The sequence below is a fragment of the Impatiens glandulifera genome, chromosome 5, assembly GCF_907164915.1.
Source record: "Impatiens glandulifera chromosome 5, dImpGla2.1, whole genome shotgun sequence".
Taxonomy (NCBI): domain Eukaryota; kingdom Viridiplantae; phylum Streptophyta; class Magnoliopsida; order Ericales; family Balsaminaceae; genus Impatiens; species Impatiens glandulifera.
Genome location: NC_061866.1, coordinates 43,671,061 through 43,692,545, shown reverse-complemented (window position 1 = coordinate 43,692,545; position 21,485 = coordinate 43,671,061). Strand labels below are relative to the sequence as shown.

The 21,485-nt window shown below is 32.0% G+C and overlaps 2 protein-coding genes across 3 annotated transcripts; both read left to right on the top strand.

Annotated features, from left to right (window-relative positions):
* The first annotated feature begins 11,569 nt into the window (after nt 1-11,569).
* LOC124939438 (gamma conglutin 1-like) lies at nt 11,570-12,835 on the top strand. Its single transcript, XM_047479914.1, has one exon. The coding sequence runs from the start codon at nt 11,570-11,572 to the stop codon at nt 12,833-12,835; it is 1,266 nt and encodes a 421-aa protein (XP_047335870.1).
* A 588-nt stretch (nt 12,836-13,423) lies between these two features.
* Nucleotides 13,424-18,925, top strand: LOC124940323 (DEAD-box ATP-dependent RNA helicase 58, chloroplastic). Of its 2 annotated transcripts, XM_047480832.1 has the most exons (10): nt 13,424-13,764; nt 14,850-14,943; nt 16,428-16,541; nt 16,616-16,732; nt 17,049-17,153; nt 17,235-17,399; nt 17,488-17,556; nt 17,943-18,032; nt 18,410-18,550; nt 18,628-18,925. In XM_047480832.1, exons 1-10 carry the CDS (start codon nt 13,475-13,477, stop codon nt 18,889-18,891), a joined length of 1,449 nt encoding a protein of 482 aa, XP_047336788.1. In that variant the 5' UTR covers nt 13,424-13,474; the 3' UTR covers nt 18,892-18,925. The 2 variants fall into 2 exon arrangements, with proteins under 2 accessions (XP_047336788.1, XP_047336789.1); XM_047480833.1 differs by lacking the exon at nt 13,424-13,764 and having other exon boundaries at nt 14,844-14,943; nt 16,432-16,541.
* Nucleotides 18,926-21,485: the final 2,560 nt, after the last annotated feature.

Here is a 21,485-nt window from a genome sequence, read left to right as displayed (position 1 = left end):
CACCACGTCCACCGCCAAAACCAACTTGTGCCAACTTCAACCTTAGGAAAAAGGTTCCTGGTCATTCAAGTGTGTGGGCCGGTGTGGTGATAGATGCTGACAGACGTGCTAGAGAGCACAGAGCACGAATAGAAGAAGCAAGAAAACGTCTGGACAAAGAGCTTGAAAAGGAGCAAGACAAGGGGGGATCATCCAAGCCTTAAACTCTATTTCCATAATTATTTTGAACAATTATGTTTTTGATATGTTTCAGAACTTGGTTACTCTTGCTAACTTTTATATTTCTCAAACATACTTTCTATGTTTCTCAAAAACATACAAGTTCACCTATCTCTCATATTTTTCAAAACATACACTTATCAAAAATCAAACACATGTTTTTCAAACACGTTTCTCTCAAAACAAAATCTTTAAAACCGGCCACACATTACAATTTTTGAATATTTATTCTAAATAATCAAAAAGGGAGAAATTGATAGAAAAATTAAGTAAATTTTCTTAAAACCGGTCACACATTACAATTTTTGAATATTTATTCTAAATAATCAAAAAGGGAGAAATTGATAGAAAAATTAAGTAGATTAATTTTTGGAACCGGCCAGACAAACTAAACAGAAGTTAAATTTCATGTGCAGGTACTGAACAAACCGGAACCGGAAATCAGGTGTTCAGAAAATGGTCGTTACCACTTCAAAGAAACCGGCTTAAAATGATCAAACCGAAGGATCACAGGAACCGGCTTCACTTTCTCAAGCAACCGGTTAGCAAAGAACAGAAGACTACACTTCAACCGGATCATGATGCACAAAGACACAGAAACCGGAAAGTACAGATCAAAAGTCAGAAGATTCAAATCTCAAGAGTGACGTACTGTGACGGAGGAAACGTGTCTCGAAAGAATAAAAGAAGATCGGATCCGATCAGAAGCATGGGAGGAAGGCAATGATGCCTTGGTGATCCGATGCTGACGACCGGAAGCGGATGTTCAACACGTGTATCAATCTGAAAACCGGTTATGTCATCATCTGCTCAGAGTCATCTACATGAATGCCAGGTGTTGAGGAAGTTGAAGCGTGCAAGCAATCCTTCTGCAGATAGGCGTGCTAATGATCAACCAATCCGCAAGAGAGAGAAGAAAGTAGCCGTTAGCTACTTTCAGCTATAAAAGGAAGATCAATCGTCTTCATTAAACGCAAGTTCTGCAAGTAACGGATTACAGAAAACTAAGTTACAAAAGCATTCAATTCTAGAGAGATAAAGTCTTGTAGTCTATAACCGGTATAGTCAAAACCGGAAATCCTTGTGTGTGATTATTGTGTTGTGTTATATTACATCAAAGCGTGAGTTTGGTGTAAACCGGCGAGTAGCGAAGTTGGGCTCGACCGGAAGTGTAATTGTAACTCTAAAGAGTTAGTGGAGATCCTTCTCATAACCTGAGAAGAAGGGGTGATGTAGGAGGGTTTGCTCCGAACATCCATAAACAAATTTCCTTGTCTTGTGTTCTTTCATTTCGCTTTCATTTCCCGCTGTCTTACCGTAAACCGCAAACCAATCATACCTCCAAAACCAGTCACTCACTCTCGTTAAACATCCTCCTTCTTAAACATCATCTAAAGTCGCAAACGTTGCTTCAACCTGAAATAGACACTTCCGCCCTTGAACACCGGTTCAAGAGTCTGTGACAGGTTGTGCAGTGCTGAGAACGGTTTTAGTCTTTAACCGGACTATCACCAAGTTGTGTGTGTGTTGTAAGCGGCCACCCTTACCGAAACCGGAAAATCAACCCCGGTCCCCCAAGGGCGTCCCCGATCCTAACAATTACAAGGGTTAACTACAAGGCCTCGACGTCTCCCTCCTCGACCTCTCCCTTGGCTATTCCCTCCATGGTGTTGGCGTTGTTGTTCACTATGGAAAGATTCAATTGCAGTCCATCTTTGTAGATCATGTACACGATCATTTGTACAACTCCAAACAGGACACCAACAACGTTTGGAATATGATATGAATAATAAAAAAATTGACAAAAATAATTATTAGTCCGTCAAATTGAGAAAAATGAACTCATCGTTGTGAACATAACATTGACGAGGATGTCGTAAATAAACTAAATAAGGTCATTTATTGTGAACATAAGTAACAAATAAAATGGCATAAATTGGGAACTTTTGGTGTATTACAAGCACACAAATGAGTCTTTAAAATTAAATAAAAGGATCAACCACGATATTGTTACGAAATAACCCGATACAAAATTATCACACTCGGTTTGTGGGTTGACACGAGACGATACAATTACAAATTGACACAATCATTTTGTTCAATCATCATATATAATCATATTTCTTTTTCTGCAAATATAGTTATATTAATGCTATTTTTTCTTGGTCGTCTAGTAATATTATATCATTAATGTATTTCTCTCACCCATGTAAATTTTCAAATAACTATAAAATGATAATTGATAAAGAATAATGTGAAATAAATACTAATCTCCAATTTTTCTTGTTTGTATTTCGATAGCCCAACCTTTTACATCATATGGAATAAAGTGGGACAATGACCCAATCACAAATTGACACGATACAAAAATGAACACAAGGCTAACAATGAAGGATAATAATGTAATTATAGAAATAAGTACATGAATAAATTAGTTAACTACAAGGCCTCGACGTCTCCCTCTTTGACCTCTCCCTTGGTTATTCCCTCCTCGGTGTTTCCCTCGACGTTGGCGTTGTTGTTCCATATGGGAAGATTCGGTTGCAGTCCATCTTTGTAGATCATGTACACTATCATTTGTACAACACCAAACAAGACACCAACAACGTTTGGAATATGATATAAACAACAAAAAAAAATTGAGAAAAATAATTATTAGTCCGTCAAATTGAGAAAAATAATTATTAGTCCGTCAAATTATGAAAAATGAACACACCGCTGTGAACATAACGTTGACGAAGATGCCGTAAATAAACCAAATAATGTCATCATAAGTAACAAATAAAATGACATAAATTGAGTTTTTTTGGTTTGAATGATTTGTTTTTGTAAAAGTTTGAGAAAAATGTATTACAAGCACACACAAATGAGTCTTTAAGATTAAATAAAAGGATCGACCATGATATTGCTACGAAATAACCTGATCAAAATTATCACACTCGGTTTGTGGGTTGACACGACACATACACGAGACGACACGATTAAAAATTGACATGCACAATTATTTTGTTAAATCATCATATATATTCATATTTCTTTTTTTACAACTATATTTATATTAATGCTATTTTTTCTTGGCCGTCTAACAATATTATATCATTCATGGTATTCCTCTCACCCATGTAAATTTTTAAATAACTATAAAATGCTAATTGATATAGAATAATGTGAAATAAATACTAATCTCCAATTTTTCTTGTTTATAATTCGATATCCCGACCATTTATCATCATCTGGAATATAGTTGAGCATTGACACAATCACAAATTGACACGATACAAAAATGAACATAGGGATAATAAGTAAAAATAATAATGCAATTCTAGAAATAAGTACATGAATAAATTAGTTAACTACAAGGCCTCGACGACTCCCTCCTCGACCTCTCCCTTGACTATTCCTTCCTCGGTGTTGGCATTGTTGTTCATTATGGAAAGATTCAGTTGAAGTCCATCCTTGTAGATCATGTACACGATCATTTGTACAACTCCAATTAGGACATAACCAACGTTTGAAATATGATATTAACAATAACAAAAAAAATGAGAAAAATAATTCTTAATCCGTCAAATTGTGAAAAATAATTATTAATCCGTCAAATTGAGAAAAATGAACTCACCGCTGTGAACATAACATTGATGAGGAGGCCGTAAATAAACCAAATAATATCATTTATTGTTAACATAAGTAAAAATGAAATGGCATAAATTGAGATTTTTTTGTTTGCATGACTTGTTTCTTTAAAAGTTTGAGAAAATGTATTACAAGCACACAAATGAGTCTTTAAAATTAAATAAAAGGATCGACCACGATATTGCTACGAAATAACCCGATACAAAATTATCACACTCGGTTTGTGGGTTGACACGACACAAACACGAGACGACACGATTAAAAATTGATACAATCATTTTGTTCAAGCATCATATATATTCATATTTCTTTTTTTGCAACTATATTTATATTAATGCTATTTTTTCTTGATCGTCTAGCAATATTATATCATTTATGGTATTTCTCTCACCCATTTAAATTTTTAAATAACTATAAAATGCTAATTGATAAAGAATAATGTGAAATAAATACTAATCTCCAATTTTTCTTGTTTATAATTCGATAGTCCGACCTTTTACATCATATGAAATATAGTTGGGCAATGACACAATCACAAATCGACACGATACAAAAATGAACACAGGGCTAATAAGTAAGAATAATAATGCAATTCTAGAAATAAGTACATGAATAAATTCGTTAACTACAAGGCCTCGACGACTCCCTCCTCGACCTCTCCCTTGACTATTCCTTCCTCGGTGTTGGCGTTGATGTTCATATGGAAAGATTCTATTGAAGTCCATCTTTGTAGATCATGTACACGATCATTTGTACAACTCCAAATAGGACACAACCAACGTTTGGAATATGATATTAACAATAACAAAAAAATGAGAAAAATAATTCTTAATCCGTCAAATTGTGAAAAATAATTATTAATTCGTCAAATTGAGAAAAATGAACTCACTGCTGTGAACATAACATTGATGAGGAGGCCGTAAATAAACCAAATAATGTCATTTATTTTTAACATAAGTAACAAATGAAATGGCATAAATTGGGAATTTTTTGTTTGAATAACTTGTTTCTGTAAAAGTTTGAGAAAATGTATTACAAGTACACAAATGAGTCTTTAAAATTAAATAAAAGGGTCGACCACGATATTGCTACGAAATAACCCGATACAAAATTATCACACTCGATTTATGGGTTGACACGACACAAATACGAGACGACACGATTAAAAATTGACATAATCATTTTGTTCAATCATCATATATATTCATATTTTTTATTTTGCAACTATATTTATATTAATGCTATTTTTTCTTGGTCGTGTAGCAATATTATATCATTCATGGTATTCCTCTCACCCATTTAAATTTTTAAATAACTATAAAATGCTAATTGACAATCATTTATCATTCATGGTATTCTTCTCACCCATGTAAATTAAATAAAAGGATCGACCACGATATTGCTATGAAATAACAAAATTATCATACTCAGTTTATGGGTTGACACGACACAAACACGAGATGTCACGATTACAAATTGAAACAATCATTTTGTTCAATCATCATATATTCATATTTCTTTTTCTACAACTAATAGTTATATTAATGCTATTTTTTCTTGATCGTCTAGAAATATTATATCATTCATGGTATTTCTCTCACCCATGTAAATTTTCAAATAACTATTAAATGATAATTGATAAAGAATAATGTGAAATAAATAATAATCTCCATTTTTTTAATTCAATAGCACGATTTTTTACAGCATCTGGAATAGAGTCGGGAAATGATACAATCACAAATCGACACGATACAAACATTAACACAAAACGAGCATATGCACGACACGAGCACGAGTCAACAAACGAATTCAAAATTGAGATTTGATATTGATATAATATAAATAGATAGATATACATGTTCATTTGAGATAGATGATTTTGGTATGATTTTTATTCTATGTCTTCATTTGCAGAATTCAATCTTACATGAAAGAAGTATATACCATGACATTCTTTACTCAAATCCATTTGGCCAATATGTTTGGCATAGTATGATTATAACATCTTAAAACCATTTTGTTCAATCATCATATAATCATATTTTCTTTCTACAACTAATAGTTATATTAATGATATTTCTTCCTATTCGTCTAACAATATTATATCATTGTTGGTATTCCTCTTACCCATGTAAGTTTTCAAATAACTATAACATAAAATTGATAAAGAATATTGTCAAAGACATACAAATCTCTAATTTTTCTTTTTTTTTTTAGTTCGATAGCCCAATATTTTACAACATCTAAAATAGAGTCGGATAATGACATGATCACGAATTATCACGACACAACACTAACATAAACACGAGCACGAGTTTATAAACGAATCTAAAATTGAGATTTGATCTTGATATAAGATAGATAGATAAATAGATAGATACACATGTTATTTTAGATAGATGATTTTGATATGATTGATATTCTATGTCTTCATTTGCAGAATTCAATCTTACCTAAAATAAGTAGATATCATGACATTCTTTACTCAAATCCATATGGTCAATATGTTCATAACAACTTAAAATCATTTTGTTCATCATCATATATTCATATGAATATATTTCTTTTCTGCAACCAATAGTTATATTAATGCTATCTTTATTGGTCGTCAAGACTAGGGGTGTAAACGAGTCAAGTTGCTCGTGAGTAGCTCGGTCAAAGCTTGGCTCGAACTCAGTTTGACCAAGATCGAGTCGAGTTTGAGTAGCTCGAGTATAAAATTGAGCTCGAGTTCGATCTTTATATTTCTTGTTCGAGTAGCTCGCGAGTAGCTCGTTATTTATATTTATTTATATAATATAATAATATATATATATATATAAACTAAAAAATCCCTAATAGCTCCGCTATCGCCGCCCCACTTACATTCACAATCTTTTTTTCTCTCTCTTCTATTTTCATTCATCCGATTCTTCCTCCGAAGACCGATTCTTCCTCCACCGTCCATCAATTTCTCCATCAAATGCTGAACAACTAAAGACCGATTCTTCCTCCTCCACCAACCATGAATTTCTCCATCAGATGTTAAACAGCTGAAGACTTTCTTCCTCCATCAAACCATCAAATGTTGAACAGCTGAAGACTCGATTCTTCCTCCATCAAGAATCCTCATTTTTCATTTTGTAATTTCTTAATGACATTTGTGATGATATCTTTCAATATTCAATAACTTTTATTTTGTAACTTGTAGTATTTTTGTGATGAACATATTTTAAATATTCAATTTCGTTTTTAATTTTTAAATGATGTTTGTGATTGAATGAACATTTGTTATCTTTAAATTATGTTATGATATTTATATTTGTAATTTTAAAATAATGTTTTGATTATATATGTGTAATCAAATATATATTATATTATGTTTGAGATATTATTTAGTGGTAGTAAAATGTAATTTTAATTAATAAAATTTAATTTTTGAGTTTTCGAGTTCAAGCTCGAGTAGCTCGAATTGTCATCGAGTCGAGTTCGAGTATAAATTTTGATTCTCGATCGAGTTCGAGTTCGAGTATTTATAATATAATTCGAGTCGAGTTCGATTAGTATGGTACTCAGCTCGACTCGACTCGTTTACACTCCTAGTCAAGACAATATTATATCATTAAGGTATTCCTCTCACTCATATAAGTTTTCAAATAACTATAGCATGAAAAATGATAAAGAATAATATGAAAGACATATTAATCTCCATTTTTATTTTTTGTTGTTCTAAAGCCCGTCTTTTACATCATCTGAAATAGAGTCGGACAATGGGTTAGGTCAACACGAATAATCATGATCCAACATGATATTATTACGGAATAACACGATACAAAATTATCTCACTCAGGTTGTGGATTGACATGACACAAATACAAGACAATATGATCACGATACGATTATAAATTGACACGATCACGAATCATCACAACACAAACACGAACACAACACGAGCATAGACAGGACACAAGCACGTGTCTACAAACGAATCTGAATCGAAATAAGTACAAATAATCAAATGAACTAAGCATGTGTCCATTCTAAATCTATTTATTTTCTACTCATCTTTTCCATTTATTTTTTCGTACTATATATCCACATTTATATTACCATTTTAAAATTACTTAATAAATTATTTAATTTTATAAATATAATTAATATTAAACAATTAATTAAATATAATAGTCCAAATGATCATCTACATTGTGTACAAGAAATGCATCAAGAGAATTGTAGAAGAACACAAGTTGTCAAGTAAAAAAAATGTAATATTATATATAAATATAGAAATTATGAATGAAAAAATATATATTTTATATGATTATTGGAATATATATGATAATAATAATATATTATTTATATTTCCTTTCATTATCAATTTTATATTTTTTTTCTCTATATTGTCTTATCAATAATAATATAATATAATAATTATTATTTTTTTCTAATTATTTTTTCTCTCATTAATTATATATATATTCTCACTAATCATATAAAATATATTTTTTATCAATAATTTATATATATATATATATATATATATTATTTTATTTTTCATCATTAACTTTATATAAATACATTTTATCTTTTATCATACATTTTTTTTCTCATCATTCGTGTATATATATATATATATATATATATATATATAATATTTTTTTTATGAGTATAAGTATTTTTTTTGGTTAATATAAAAGTTAATTGATTGATAAAAATATTGAATACAATATATATATATATAAAATAATAAAATTATTTCAACAATCTCAAGTGGTTTAGTGGTTAAAGTGCTCACATTTCATGTTTAAGACCATAATTTAATCCCAAAACATGCAAATTTAGATTTTCAAGAATGCATTTTTTACAATAATATATGGTGGCGCAACTATTAAACAAATGATACGAGGCATCTAAGAGTGTGAGGTCAAAATTAGTGGTTGGTTTGACGAGCATTTGAAAGTGTGAGGTCATGAGATGGAGGTCGGGTGGGGGTGGTTTGTTGAGTGTGAGGTCGGAATTAGTGGTTGTTTTGGCGAGCATTTGAAAGTGTGAGGTCACGAGATGGAGGTCGGGTGGTTGGTGGTTTGTCGAGTGTGAGGTTAGAATTAGTGGTTGGTTTGACGAGATATTAAAGGCGTGTCATTAATTGAGGTCGACTAAGATTGACGGGTAATTTATCGAGAGGATAAAAAAGGCATATAAAAAAGTATTAGTCACAAAATGATGGTCAATTGAGGGGTTAAGTGGGTACCGATGGATAAAATATATGTTAAAATTAAGTTTAAGATTAAATTTAATTTTTACAAACTAAAAATAAATTTTAAATTAATTAGATTTGAATCATATTAATTTTATCTAAAATACTTATAGATAAATAATATTTTGTATATATTCTTTTCCGTTCAAATGCACGGAATTCATGCAAATTTTTGTTAAAGATACAAATTTTTATTAAATACTTTTGATAAAAAAAAAATTCTAAATTTTGTAAGTATGAACTACAAATGAAACTCATTATAATAAAACACATGAACATACAACTAACTACAATCAAAGTTGTGTAACAATCAACTATAAAAGAAAACCTAAATGAACTATATATATATATATATATAAATGAAAACAGTTGGACAATTTTGAAAATTTTATTGAAACAAATTAGTTATGGCATTAGTTGTCCGAAACCCAAATCAACGTAGACAGATAGATCTTGATACTAGCACCCCTTTCTATTGTATTAATTATTCATGTAACTTTGAATTTGTAGTTTAATTTTTCTTTCGTCCTTTGACCTTTTGATACTCTTAGTATTTTCTGGTTAATATTATTAATTATACTCCACTTCTTCACAAAGTATACGGGTGTTATTAACAATTTTTTATTATGCAGAATCATTTTCATGGTTGTTTTCATCGTGTCCATCCATATTCATATTTATATCCATATCCCTAGTATAATCAATATGATCAAATTGAAAAATAAAATTCAATACTATAGAGTAATTTATATTATATATTATGATCAATAGATGTAATTCACCCACATAAAAAAAGATGGAAGAAGGTAAAAAATAGGAAAAGAAATATTGATGCTGATCAGGATCAAACTGGAACCTTTAGTGGGTAAAACATAACCAGATGTTAACTAATTTCAGAAACAATTTTGTTATCAATTAAAATACTATAACTAATATCTAAAATCAAAATTAGAACTTTTTAGAGTTTCATTCATGACATTCAAATTTACGTGATAAATAAATAGTTACATAATTAGAAATATAAATGTTTATTTAATATATTTTTCTTTAGTTTTTATTATTAATAAAATAATATTACGATATTTAGTGTGTAGTGTCAAAAGTCTAGTTTAAGACGTATCCTAAGCTTGTTTTTTTCTATTGTTGTACGTAGAAATGACACATTTAAGAAAATGTTTGATACTTTTATTGGATGATTAGTGAATGAAAAAAAGAATTGTATTATGATAAGTCATTGTCGTATGTGTCACAAATTATGGAATCAACTACTCACTTACTTTTATATTGTCAAGGGATGACTAGTATTAGTTAGAGACTTTTATGGAGTATGACTGAGATTTACTTGGTGATGCTTGAGTCATTTAGTAGTTATTGAGAAGCTTAGATTGAGGTGATTAATATGTCATGTCTACATATTTGGGTTACAATCTCAATTATTTTCTGATAGACTATCTAGTTTAAGAGAAATTGTCGAACTTTAATAAACGTAGTCGTCATATGCGTATCATTCATAATTCTATTATTATGACGTTTTCTAAATTCGTTTCGGAAAGTCGATTTGAGAGTTAATCGTTCTTTTAGATAACCTATTGGGTAACGTGTTTATATATATTTTTTCTTATTTTCATATTTGATCACTTTTTTATTTATTATAAGATTTTATCAATATCAATATTTTAATTGTTATACAAGCCTTATAGAGGTTGAAAAAGTGTCTCACCTTTTTCTGAATTGTCGTGTTGTGGCGGACATATGGAGTTTTTTTTGTTGGACTATTTAACTAGAAAGAAATTAGCGTACATTCAATGTATTCGACTGATACATATAATTCATAACGTCATTATTATGACATTATTTGAAATTCATTTTGGAAATCCCGTAGAGTCGGTTGAGGAGACCCCTTCTGGAATACATTCATGCATATTAATTATTTTTATTATATGTGACATACAGTCTTTGTTTTTTTTCTTTCTCCTTATTGTTTTTTATTTAGAAAACTAATCATATTTTTAATTTATCATGGATCTTTTTAAAATAAATATAAATATATAACTATTTAATAAAATAAAAATATATTTAAAATGTTTTTAGAGTAGAACCTAGATAATAGTAACTCAATTTCAGATATTGTGATAATTATATAAAAGGGAAAATCTTAATTAAAAATTAGCTCAATTTTCTTTGTTTTGTTTTTTTATTGTACATCTTGGTCACTTCTCACTTGATCCAATATTCATTAATTAAGTCAACTTGTGACCTGTTCAAATTTTTTTTTTTTTTTTTTGTTAAGTCCAAATTACATTTGTTACTTAATACTTATACTATGTTGCTTCATTTTAAACATTAGGAAGTCTCATCTCAAAGCTGACTTAGCTAGTTTGGTTACTTGAATTAAGAGCAACCCTCAAAATAGTCCACATTTGGGATCCTATATATACCATAAAATGCATGGACATGGTCTTATAGTAACTTTGAAACAAAATGACTTATATCATAACTCGACTTGATCGTATCATATTCTTGATGGTCCTCGCAATTGTTTCTAACATCGTCTTTGCTAGAAGCAAAGGTCTAATTGCAGCGATCGTCAAAGATGGAACACCTCCTTTTTACTTTATGGAGATCAATGGAGGAAACTACATTATGGATCTCGACTCCGATTTTATATGGACTTATTGTGATTTGATGCATACTTTGTACCCATCTTGTCCATCACACGCATGTTCCTTAGCCCATTCATCGCCTTCCCGATTGTGTCCTTTAAAGAAAGAGTATCAAAGTTCGTGCCCATGTAAAGTTGCATTGGTGAATCCGGTTGTGCCCAAAACGTGTTATCAAACTGATTTAACGTTCGAATACAACTTCTATGTCAATCGGACCGATGGGTATGGACCTACTCAACAAACTAGCTTCAAACAAATCTATGCCGCTTGTATCCCATTTGAGCTTATGCTCACTCAATACTTTATCGGAACCGGTCAAGTTATTGGGCTCTCAAACGCTCCCTTATCCCTTCCATCTCAATTTGCATCACCTCCCCACCAATTTGCCAAGAAATTTGCATTCGTCCTTCCTAGTGTTCGTGCTCCCGAAGGTGTAATATTCTTCGGTGGTGGACCTTATTACGTTGTCCCTTATGCGCATAGGCTCGAAGATGCTAGGGGATTTTTCACATACACGCGATTACTTCGAAATCCATTCTCAACAAACGGTTACTACATTGGGGTACAAGCCATATCAATTGGAAGTTCGGAATTGAATCAAATTCCAATTCGAGCAAGTTCATTTTCTATTAACAATACAACCGGGCTTGGAGGCGTGAGAATAAGCACAACCGTGCCATACACCACTTTGAGGAGCAATATGTTTTCTGCTTTTCGCAAAACATTCTTGGAGGCAATGAAAGGCGTAAATCCAGTTAGAGCTGTGAAGCCATTCAATCTTTGTTTCAATGCGAACGATCTAATTCTCAATCCTTTGGTGGGCTTTATAGGAGCTCCTACTGTGGAACTAAGGTTGGCCAATGGGAAGAATTGGACATATTTCTCGAATACCATGCAAGTGGTCTATAGAGATAACATTAACGATGCGTTGGCGTGTATGGCTTTCATCGATGGTGGGAAAACAATGGAGGAGGCAATGGTGATTGGGGCTTTTCAGATGGAGGAAATATTCGTGCAATTTGATCTAGTTAAGTCCCGATTCGGGTTCACTCCTAACTTGTTGTCGTTGACAACAATTCCATAGATTTGCATGATTCAATTACAGCAATGACTCCATCAATTTTCTTGATTTATTTATGGAACAATAAAGTTATTTGCACTCTAATATGAATGATGAATAATGTATTTGTTTCTATATATATATATTCATAGTTGATCTAGTTATATTGAATGAATTTTTTTTTATTTTTAATGAAAGAACTAACATGACACGTCATAGTCATTACCCGTGCTTAAACTTAAAGTGCTTTCAGGTAGAATCGAACCCGACCTTTTAGTCTCTTATGTCGACTCTTATTATTGGGCTACCTTGGTGGGTTATTTTTATCAGAGCTATTGTTAAATATAATATTGTAAAAAGATTATTTGAAATCCTTATAATAACATTTAAAATAACGATAGATCGGAAATTTGTTGTTATGAATGGGGTCAGAAATGATGGGTATAACACGTGAACTTAATAAGAATGAAAAATTACACTTTTCAAGTTCATTAACGTGTAATCACATCATTAACTGAATCTTTCGTGACACCAAATTTCATTCTTTATCGTTATCATAACATTTATTTAATTTAGAAAGTGACAAGTTCTAAGTTTACGAGCAACATCATAAGTTCATAACTAAACCTCTACCCACACTTATCGGTCTGGTGCAGCTCTATAATGGCGCCTTCCTCTGTATTTCAGCTCCACAATTCCCTATCACCGAGATTTCCCGCTAAACCCAGTTCTCATCTCCTCCTTCTGACTCCTAAAAACCCTAATTCTACCCTCTCCTTCTCTCTTAGCCGCACCCATCGGACCCTTTCCTCTTTAGTAGGTCGCCGTATTTCTTCTAGAGCATCTTCTAATCTCGGGTATGATTATCCTGCCACTGAAGATGGTGAAGAAGAGCAAGATTCCACTCTCCGAGAGCTTTGTCAAGGCCAGGTACCCGACCATATCATTCACAGGCAAGTTTGTGATTCGATTGTTACTGCTTTAGTAGTGCTGATATGTTTCTTGAATCGAAAAAGAGTGGACCTTTCTCACTGCTATTAGAGACCCATTAGAGAATTAATGTTAGCTAACTGCGACAGGTTGTTTTGATTGAATTCAAATGCATAGCTTCTTCAATAGTAGTTTAGCAGGTGGATATTTCAATTTCACACATTCAATTACCCTGCTAAAAACATTAAACAATGACAAGATCATGGAAGAGAATGAGTTGAAACAAATACTGAACTGAACAAACAGAGAAACAAAGGTTTTTTTTCTGTTTTTTCTAAATGCTTGAGGATATACCTAACAGAAACAATTACGTATTGTTTAAGCTACCCTTGTTAATTGAATTATTGCTAAATGTAACCTTCCTTATGGGTAATATTTGGTAAAGTCTTCACTAACTAATGTAATAAAGTTTTAATTTCAATACATATAAATCTTAAGATTGCCGGCATTATCAAGCAATGAATTGTGTGTTTATTGACCCATTTTGATCTCTGGTATAACTTCACATTTATTGTGATGTCTATATATTGCTTTGTTTGATTTTTTAATAGGATACAGTGATTGTTTCGTTTTATGTCTGTGATGCATGTTTGTTTAAGAAACTGATAAAAGTGGTAAGAATTCGAGTCATGTAGATATGGGAGAGTGAGAGGATAAAGAAGAAGTAGGGAGATAAGAGAAACAAAATCCAGATGAGGTCACATTGAAAACGAGATGTATCTGACTAAGTTTGAAACATATTCATAAATTCATTGGCGGTTTCTCTAACAGATCCGAATCTAGATTTATAACAAAAGTGTTTATTTACACTTTCGTCCTTCTGCTTATGCCCCCCACTTCAACTTAGGACATTCTTAGTGGGAATTGGACCTGAAACCTTTGATCTCTTGAGCAAAATACTCTTTCCATTTGAGCTACCCCTGTGGGTTGCTTCTGTGGTAAAGAAAAACATGTTATAAGAGCTCCATTTGTTTTGAAGATTTCTGCTAATAAAATTGGTGTTTTCCTTTGATAATTAATTGTGTTGAATTTATTTGGTGTATTGTAGGATGGAGGAAGTAGGATTTATCATTCCAACTGATGTACAAAGAAAAGGGTTGCCAATTCTTCTTTCTGGGAGGGATTGCATACTTCATGCTCAGGTTAGAAGTTTGTGTTTGTTTGTTGAGCTTATTTGGCAACTAAAAAAGTGTTTTTCAGTTACTTTCCTAAATTTAAACTCACATATATATATATATATATATATATATATATATATATATATCAGCATCATATATTGTGGAGAATATTATGAAAATAATGTTCAAAAGCCAGCACAAGCATACAAGTAACGAAGTTGTTAAAAATCCATTTAGTTGCAGATTTGGGTCAGGTTAAAAGATATGATTGAAGGTATTGTATATATGATTATGGCATGATTTGATTTTTATTGTTTTTGATCTTTTATATATTTGATACTTTCTAATGTACAAAATATTCAGTAAAAAACTTACAGATTAATAGTCAGGAACATTTTTTTAGAACCTATTGTCCAAGTGAAGAGATTTTCCTATGAGACCCCACCATACGAGATTATGAGTCAAGTTCTTACAGTTCATCAAGTAGTGAGGATCATTTTCTTAGAACGATCCGTCAATCCATATGTGTGCTTTAGCTGGGGGACATACATTGGTATAACATTTTCATCATACCATTTCCTAAGGACCAGCAATAATTTGCAATGTGTATTTAACCTGCCTCATAGATGTCCCTTATATTACTCTCCTCTTTGAATCTCAAGAAATAGAAATCATGAGCATTGAGGAGAACTTTCTCTAAACCCACAGTTTGCAATTTTCTGATAATAAAGTCCCTAACTGTTGGAAAGTGGACTTTGCGATTGCTGATAGAGTGGCCAGCTATAACATTTTCCCACTGTTTCATAGCTTAGACTTTATCTTCAGGGGGTAGTTGGAACTCAAAAGGAGAGCCCATAATTTTGCCTTGTGAAAAGAGTCAAATCGATAGTGCCTCTTTCATTTGAGAGTCCATTTACAACTCTTGCCCAATTGTGCCTTGTTTTGGATGGTTCGCTCCTTGGAGCAATACTTAGTTCACTTCATTAGCCCATTTCTCTATTTCTTGGTAGTTCTCCAACTTCAGGAGTCTCCAATCTTGTAAGATAATTTTTCATACTTGTGTCTACGCGCTTTCATGTTAGGGAAACCCAAGTTGCTTTTTGCAACTTTTTAATCATCAAGTCCTGGGAGAATTCGAAGAATCTTGCGTTTAAGTGAAGCGACATTTGCAACTTCTTTTGTACTAATCATCCAAGCTTGTGAAATTGTTTCGGACTATGTGTGATCCCTCTCAAAGTAACATCCCTTCTCATTGTTAGCTAGATTGCAAAAATCTATTTGAAGACTAACTAATTGAAGGGGAAATAAATGCCACAATGTTTTCAATTTTGAGAACTTTTCTTCACATACTGTTTTGGATTAGATACGATGTCTGTTCAAGTGTTTGCACAAACTGAATCCTGTTATACTTTAAGTTGTGTTTTACATAATTCATTTCTCTACATTAATCTATTTTTTTCAGCTTTGGTAGTAATGTATTTCTTCTGTTATTTTAATGGAATCTCTAGACAGGTTCTGGAAAGACCTTGGCCTACTTGCTTTCCATATTTTCGGCAGTGGACCCTCAGAGATCCACTGTGCAAGCACTCATAGTTGTCCCAACCAGGGAACTCGGTATGCAAGTAAGAACAAAGCCGAAGAAACTGGGTCTACACACAAAAAAAATGTATCTTATGCTGATAGTTTGGTGAAACAGGTTACGAAGGTTGCTCGTATGCTGGCTGTAAAAAGTACCGAAGAGGAGAATGATGAATGCTCTGTAATGGCTCTTCTAGATGGAGGCATGTTGAAAAGACAAAGGAGCTGGCTAAAGGTTTCCCTTGTTTCTGCTTCGTTTGTTGAAAACCATAATAATGAGAAATATGAAATTGACATAGTTCATTGAATCTATGATCTTGAATCATTTCTGTGTGCAAGAGTTTTGTAAAAAAAATTAAAGTTTGTATTAATCGTGTTACCATTATGACACTTCTGATAATACAAACACGTGACCTGAATTTGTAAAATAATTTATTTGTGGAAATGAAAATCATAGCTATGCCTAGAGTCTATTGTGATGTTCTATATAAAAACGTTTATACATTCATACGCATTTCGAAGGCTTATCACCATTTCGTGTATATTGTCAGGCAGAGCCTCCTACAATTGTGGTCGCAACAATGGGAAGTTTGAATCAAATGGTTGAGAAGCACCTTCTTAAGCTAGAAGCACTTCGAGTGCTTGTGATTGACGAGGTAGTTAATTCGTTTATATTTTGTGTCTATGTTCTTGGGGTAAGCTAACTTACCATCAAGTTTTTCTTTTCTTACTTATAGGTTGACTCGATGTTTGGTCATTCAACTCAAGTAGGTTTGCTCCGAAAGCTTTTGACGTCATACACATCACCAGTGAACAAGACAAGGCAAACAATTTTGGCGAGTGCTTCAATTCCTCAGCACAATAGATTTTTGTATGACTGTGTTCAGCAGAAGTGGACCAAGGTCTAGACAAAACTCATTTTTCTTTATAAAAGAAATAAAAATAAATAACTGCTGGATATTTTCTCTTACATTTGATTTGTGGTGACAGGCTGATGTAATTCATATTAATGTAAATCCAGTTCAGCCAATGCCATCTCAACTATATCACAGATTTGTGGTGAGCACTTCTTCAAAAGAATCAATTTATTGGAATTGGAAGATTTGGTTATCGTTGTTCATAAAAATCACTTTCTAGTTCATATCCTCGAAAATAAAGATCATCTTTTCTAGCACATTTTGAAATAGCCGACACAACTTCTTGCATTTAAGTAACTCCTCTTAGTTTTTTTGATGTAGGATTATTAATAATCTGGTTTATTTGGATTATTTGTAGATAACTAAAATATCCTTAATATTTAATATTTTTAAATGTTATAGTCTTATAGAGGGTAAAATAAGGGTAGTTTAATTTAGTATTTTAGTTGATGATTTGGGTAAAATAAATAAATTATCCTCTTATTGATTCTTACATTTCATTAACTAATTAGGTCACAACAATTTCAGGTATGTGGTAAAGAAGAAAGGTGTCAGATCTTGTTATCCTTATTGCAGGCAGATGTACCTGGATCGAGCATAGTTTTTGTAAATGAGCAGGTAATATTCACTCATTAAAAATGTTTGATGGAATACTTGTGACAATCTGTAATACAATCACGATCTCAATAGAAAATCGCTGAAAGAAATTTTTTCCGTAAGATTGTTTTCTGGATATCAATCAAGTTATTTTGTGGACGATGGTCCAGATTACTGTAAGATTTTTAGCTTCACTCAATCATAATCCAAATTATTTTTTAGATGATTGTAATTTTTAACAAACAAAACAAATGTAGATTTTTCCAGATCACAGTCCAATAAAATGGTTTAACCAATAGACCAGAGGCGGGTGCTCAATCTGATATGTATGCATACAATTAGTTCAAAGTTTCTTGCTGCATTTTAGCTAATTAACAATATGTTATGCTAACTAACAGTCTGAGAAGTCCAAAAAGGCTGGACATGATGCCATAACAGATGTTCTAATCAATTTCTTAACGACTTCATCTAAATTGGATGCCGAGATTCTAGTTCTGGAGGAGGACATGAACTTCAATTCTCGGGCAGCTTCATTAACTGTAAGTGAAAATACATTTCTCTCAATATTTTAACCTTTTTTCCAATCTACTTAAACTTATTACAATCATGAATACAGGAGTTGAGACAAGAAAAGAATTTCCTCCTTCTGGCAACTGATCTAGCAGCAAGAGGAGTTGACCTACCAGAGACAACCCATATATACAACTTCGATCTTCCAAGAACCGCAGTTGATTATCTTCATCGAGCTGGAAGGACCGGGAGACGACCATTTTCAAAAGAAAGATGTACTGTTACTACCTTTATTTCGAAAGAAGAAAGGTTTGTCTTACAGAGATATGAAAATGAATTGCGGTTTGATTGTGCACAATTGCCTTCATAAGTTCATATTAATTCAATACTAATTTCTTCCTTCATATGAATTTTACACCTAGTTTTTCACTTTTTTGTTCCTACCTGTATTATTAATCTTTTTACCACAGTTTAAAAAAATGAAAAAGGGTAGTAACTATTTATGAAATATGAGATGGGTATTACTTTAGAGGTGAATCCATTGATGGGAAAGGCAATAAGGCATGGATCTTAGGAAATCCTAGAAAGATTAGAGTGAAGAAAAAGTTAAAAACTTTCAGACAGAATATTCGATGGATCTCTTCTCTGATTTTACTCTCTTTTTCCAACTTTTGCTGAGGTCTTTCCTTCTTTCCTCTCTGTGGTGTAAGGCATGCTTTGAGAGTTGAGACTGTGAGAGAAGTAAAGCAATAAAAGACAGGTCAGAAAACAAGTGAACCCTTTTCTTCCACGCTCCCAACAGGATAAGGAATTCTTATGTAGTAAGTAGGACATTTTTGGAAACTAACAATGAAAGGCTAAATATTTTTTTTTACTGAATAAAATTGTTTTGAATTATGAGATTAATATGTTAAATCTAACTCATATACATAACAATGTTTTGATATATTCTACATAAACTACTAAAAAAAGATCTGATGGAACACTCAACACATTCCCAGAATTCCAATAATGAGATGTTCGATGTTTATACTAAAAGGCTCGTGGTATCAAGTTTAATTCTCATTAAAAATATCTTGATTAGATTGTTGTGATAACATAATTGCAACTAACTTAGACAATTTGAAAAAAAAAAAGTTAGAAAAATGATGACATGGATTGCAACCAATGAGAGACCAATTTGTGATGGCAGGCAAGTTGATTAATAATGGGTTGGTTGGGTCATATGTGGAGCATATGAGTTTGACCCATCTATATTTATATGGAGGTGGGCATTAGGATTTCACAAACCAATGGTGATGGAGCAAAATAATAATAATAATAATGATATACCCACCTTGTGCTATAATTTTCTTATTGTTTTAAATTTCTGTATACCACATAAGAATATACTTAGATTAAGGGGCTTACTGCATAAAATTTCAATATCAATTCACATTGTGAATTGTTGTGTTAGTACTCATGTGGATTAGTGACATGGACTTGGAAACAAAGAAAAACATGTCGGGATTTGGAAACGTAAGCCTATTAGAATTTGATACAAGTCTAAAGGACAATGAAGCGCGAATTCGGGCTTTATATGTTGGTGATAATCAATCAATTAGGGTTCTAATTAAAAAAGGTGGGTAGAAAAAGTAGGAAATTTGTGGAGGTTTTGTTGGTTGGTTGTCTAGTCTATGTTGGGAAATGGCATGTCAAAGAGTAATTAGAGAAGAAGTTTATCCACAACACACAACAACAGAGGAGAAATTATAAAAGAGTCAAATTGTAGGTGCTGTGCTGTCTTATGATTTTTGGGTGGTGGGGTTCTTATTAATCTATAAATTCCTCCTTTTCAAAGCTTTCTATATAAATAGAATCTTTTTGAGCTGATCCTGCACCCACCCCCTTATACAGCTTTTGATCTTAATTATTTTCCTTTTTCTCTCTTCATGACCCTTCTTTTGTTTTCCAGATGATCTCATATTACTTTATTTCAGACCAAAGCAGGATACAATCTAAATTGCAGGAATTGGATAATACATCTAATATGTATACTCAACTTGAGAAAACATTAAGCAAATGGGAAATACAGATTTCTCTTATTAGATTAGGAAACTGAAATTAGTGTGACATGATTTCAGTTGTTTTTTATTTGAAAACACATACATAAATGTTAGTGTTTACAAATATGTCAGGCCAATATGGGCATTTTGTCTGGTGTCTGCACTCTCAATAACGACACCTCTGATTTAAAACGTGTACAAGTCATTACTATCCTTTTGTTTAAAGATAAATGAGTTGCGTAGATAATGTTTACGAAAGGGTAGTGTGTGATCGGGATGTGTTTATAGATGCAGAAGATAAACAGCAATAACATATTTTGAAATTATACATTAACATCCAACTATATTGTTACTGAAAACAAAAGCATCTTTAATGCTAACTTTAACAAAAAGAAAACCAATTCCTTTTTGTTAGGGATTTGAATTGAGTCAAGAGCATGACACTTACTACAACTTAATATTTTGTAATTCACAAATCTAGAAAATATGAATCTAGTCCTATTTCTATTATAACAGTAAAGACGTTTTTACATTACTCCATCAACTCAAAAATATAGACCAATGCAAGAAACAAAGAAAGAAAAACTACGAATCAAAAAAGATGTATAATCGATGTTAATCATTGTTTACATTGTTGTTCAACTTAAACATTTCTCTTTAAAGTTGCAATTTCCTAGTTTTTTTCCTTTTCTTTTTGTTTCGATACTTGTTACAATGCCTTCAAAGGTAAATCGTGATTAAAATGTTTCTTGTGACTGTCGTTTCAAGACTAGACTACGTCATTGTTTTATTTTCCCGGTACATTCTATCATCTCATTCCTTATGAGTTTCAGTATCAACTTGGAGTTGTTTTTAATTTCTTTTAAAATGATCGATAAAAATGATAGTCATTTAAGCATGACGACAAAATCAATACAAG

Excerpts from the sequence above, each read along its gene's own strand:
- LOC124939438 (XM_047479914.1), top strand. The coding sequence starts at position 11,570 with ATGACTTATATCATAACTCGACTTGATCGTATCATATTCTTGATGGTC.
- LOC124940323 (XM_047480832.1), top strand. The coding sequence starts at position 13,475 with ATGGCGCCTTCCTCTGTATTTCAGCTCCACAATTCCCTATCACCGAGA. Across the intron at positions 13,765-14,849 it reads CCCGACCATATCATTCACAG|GATGGAGGAAGTAGGATTTA; the intron begins GCAAGTTTGTGA and ends GGTGTATTGTAG. Across the intron at positions 14,944-16,427 it reads ATTGCATACTTCATGCTCAG|ACAGGTTCTGGAAAGACCTT; the intron begins GTTAGAAGTTTG and ends TGGAATCTCTAG.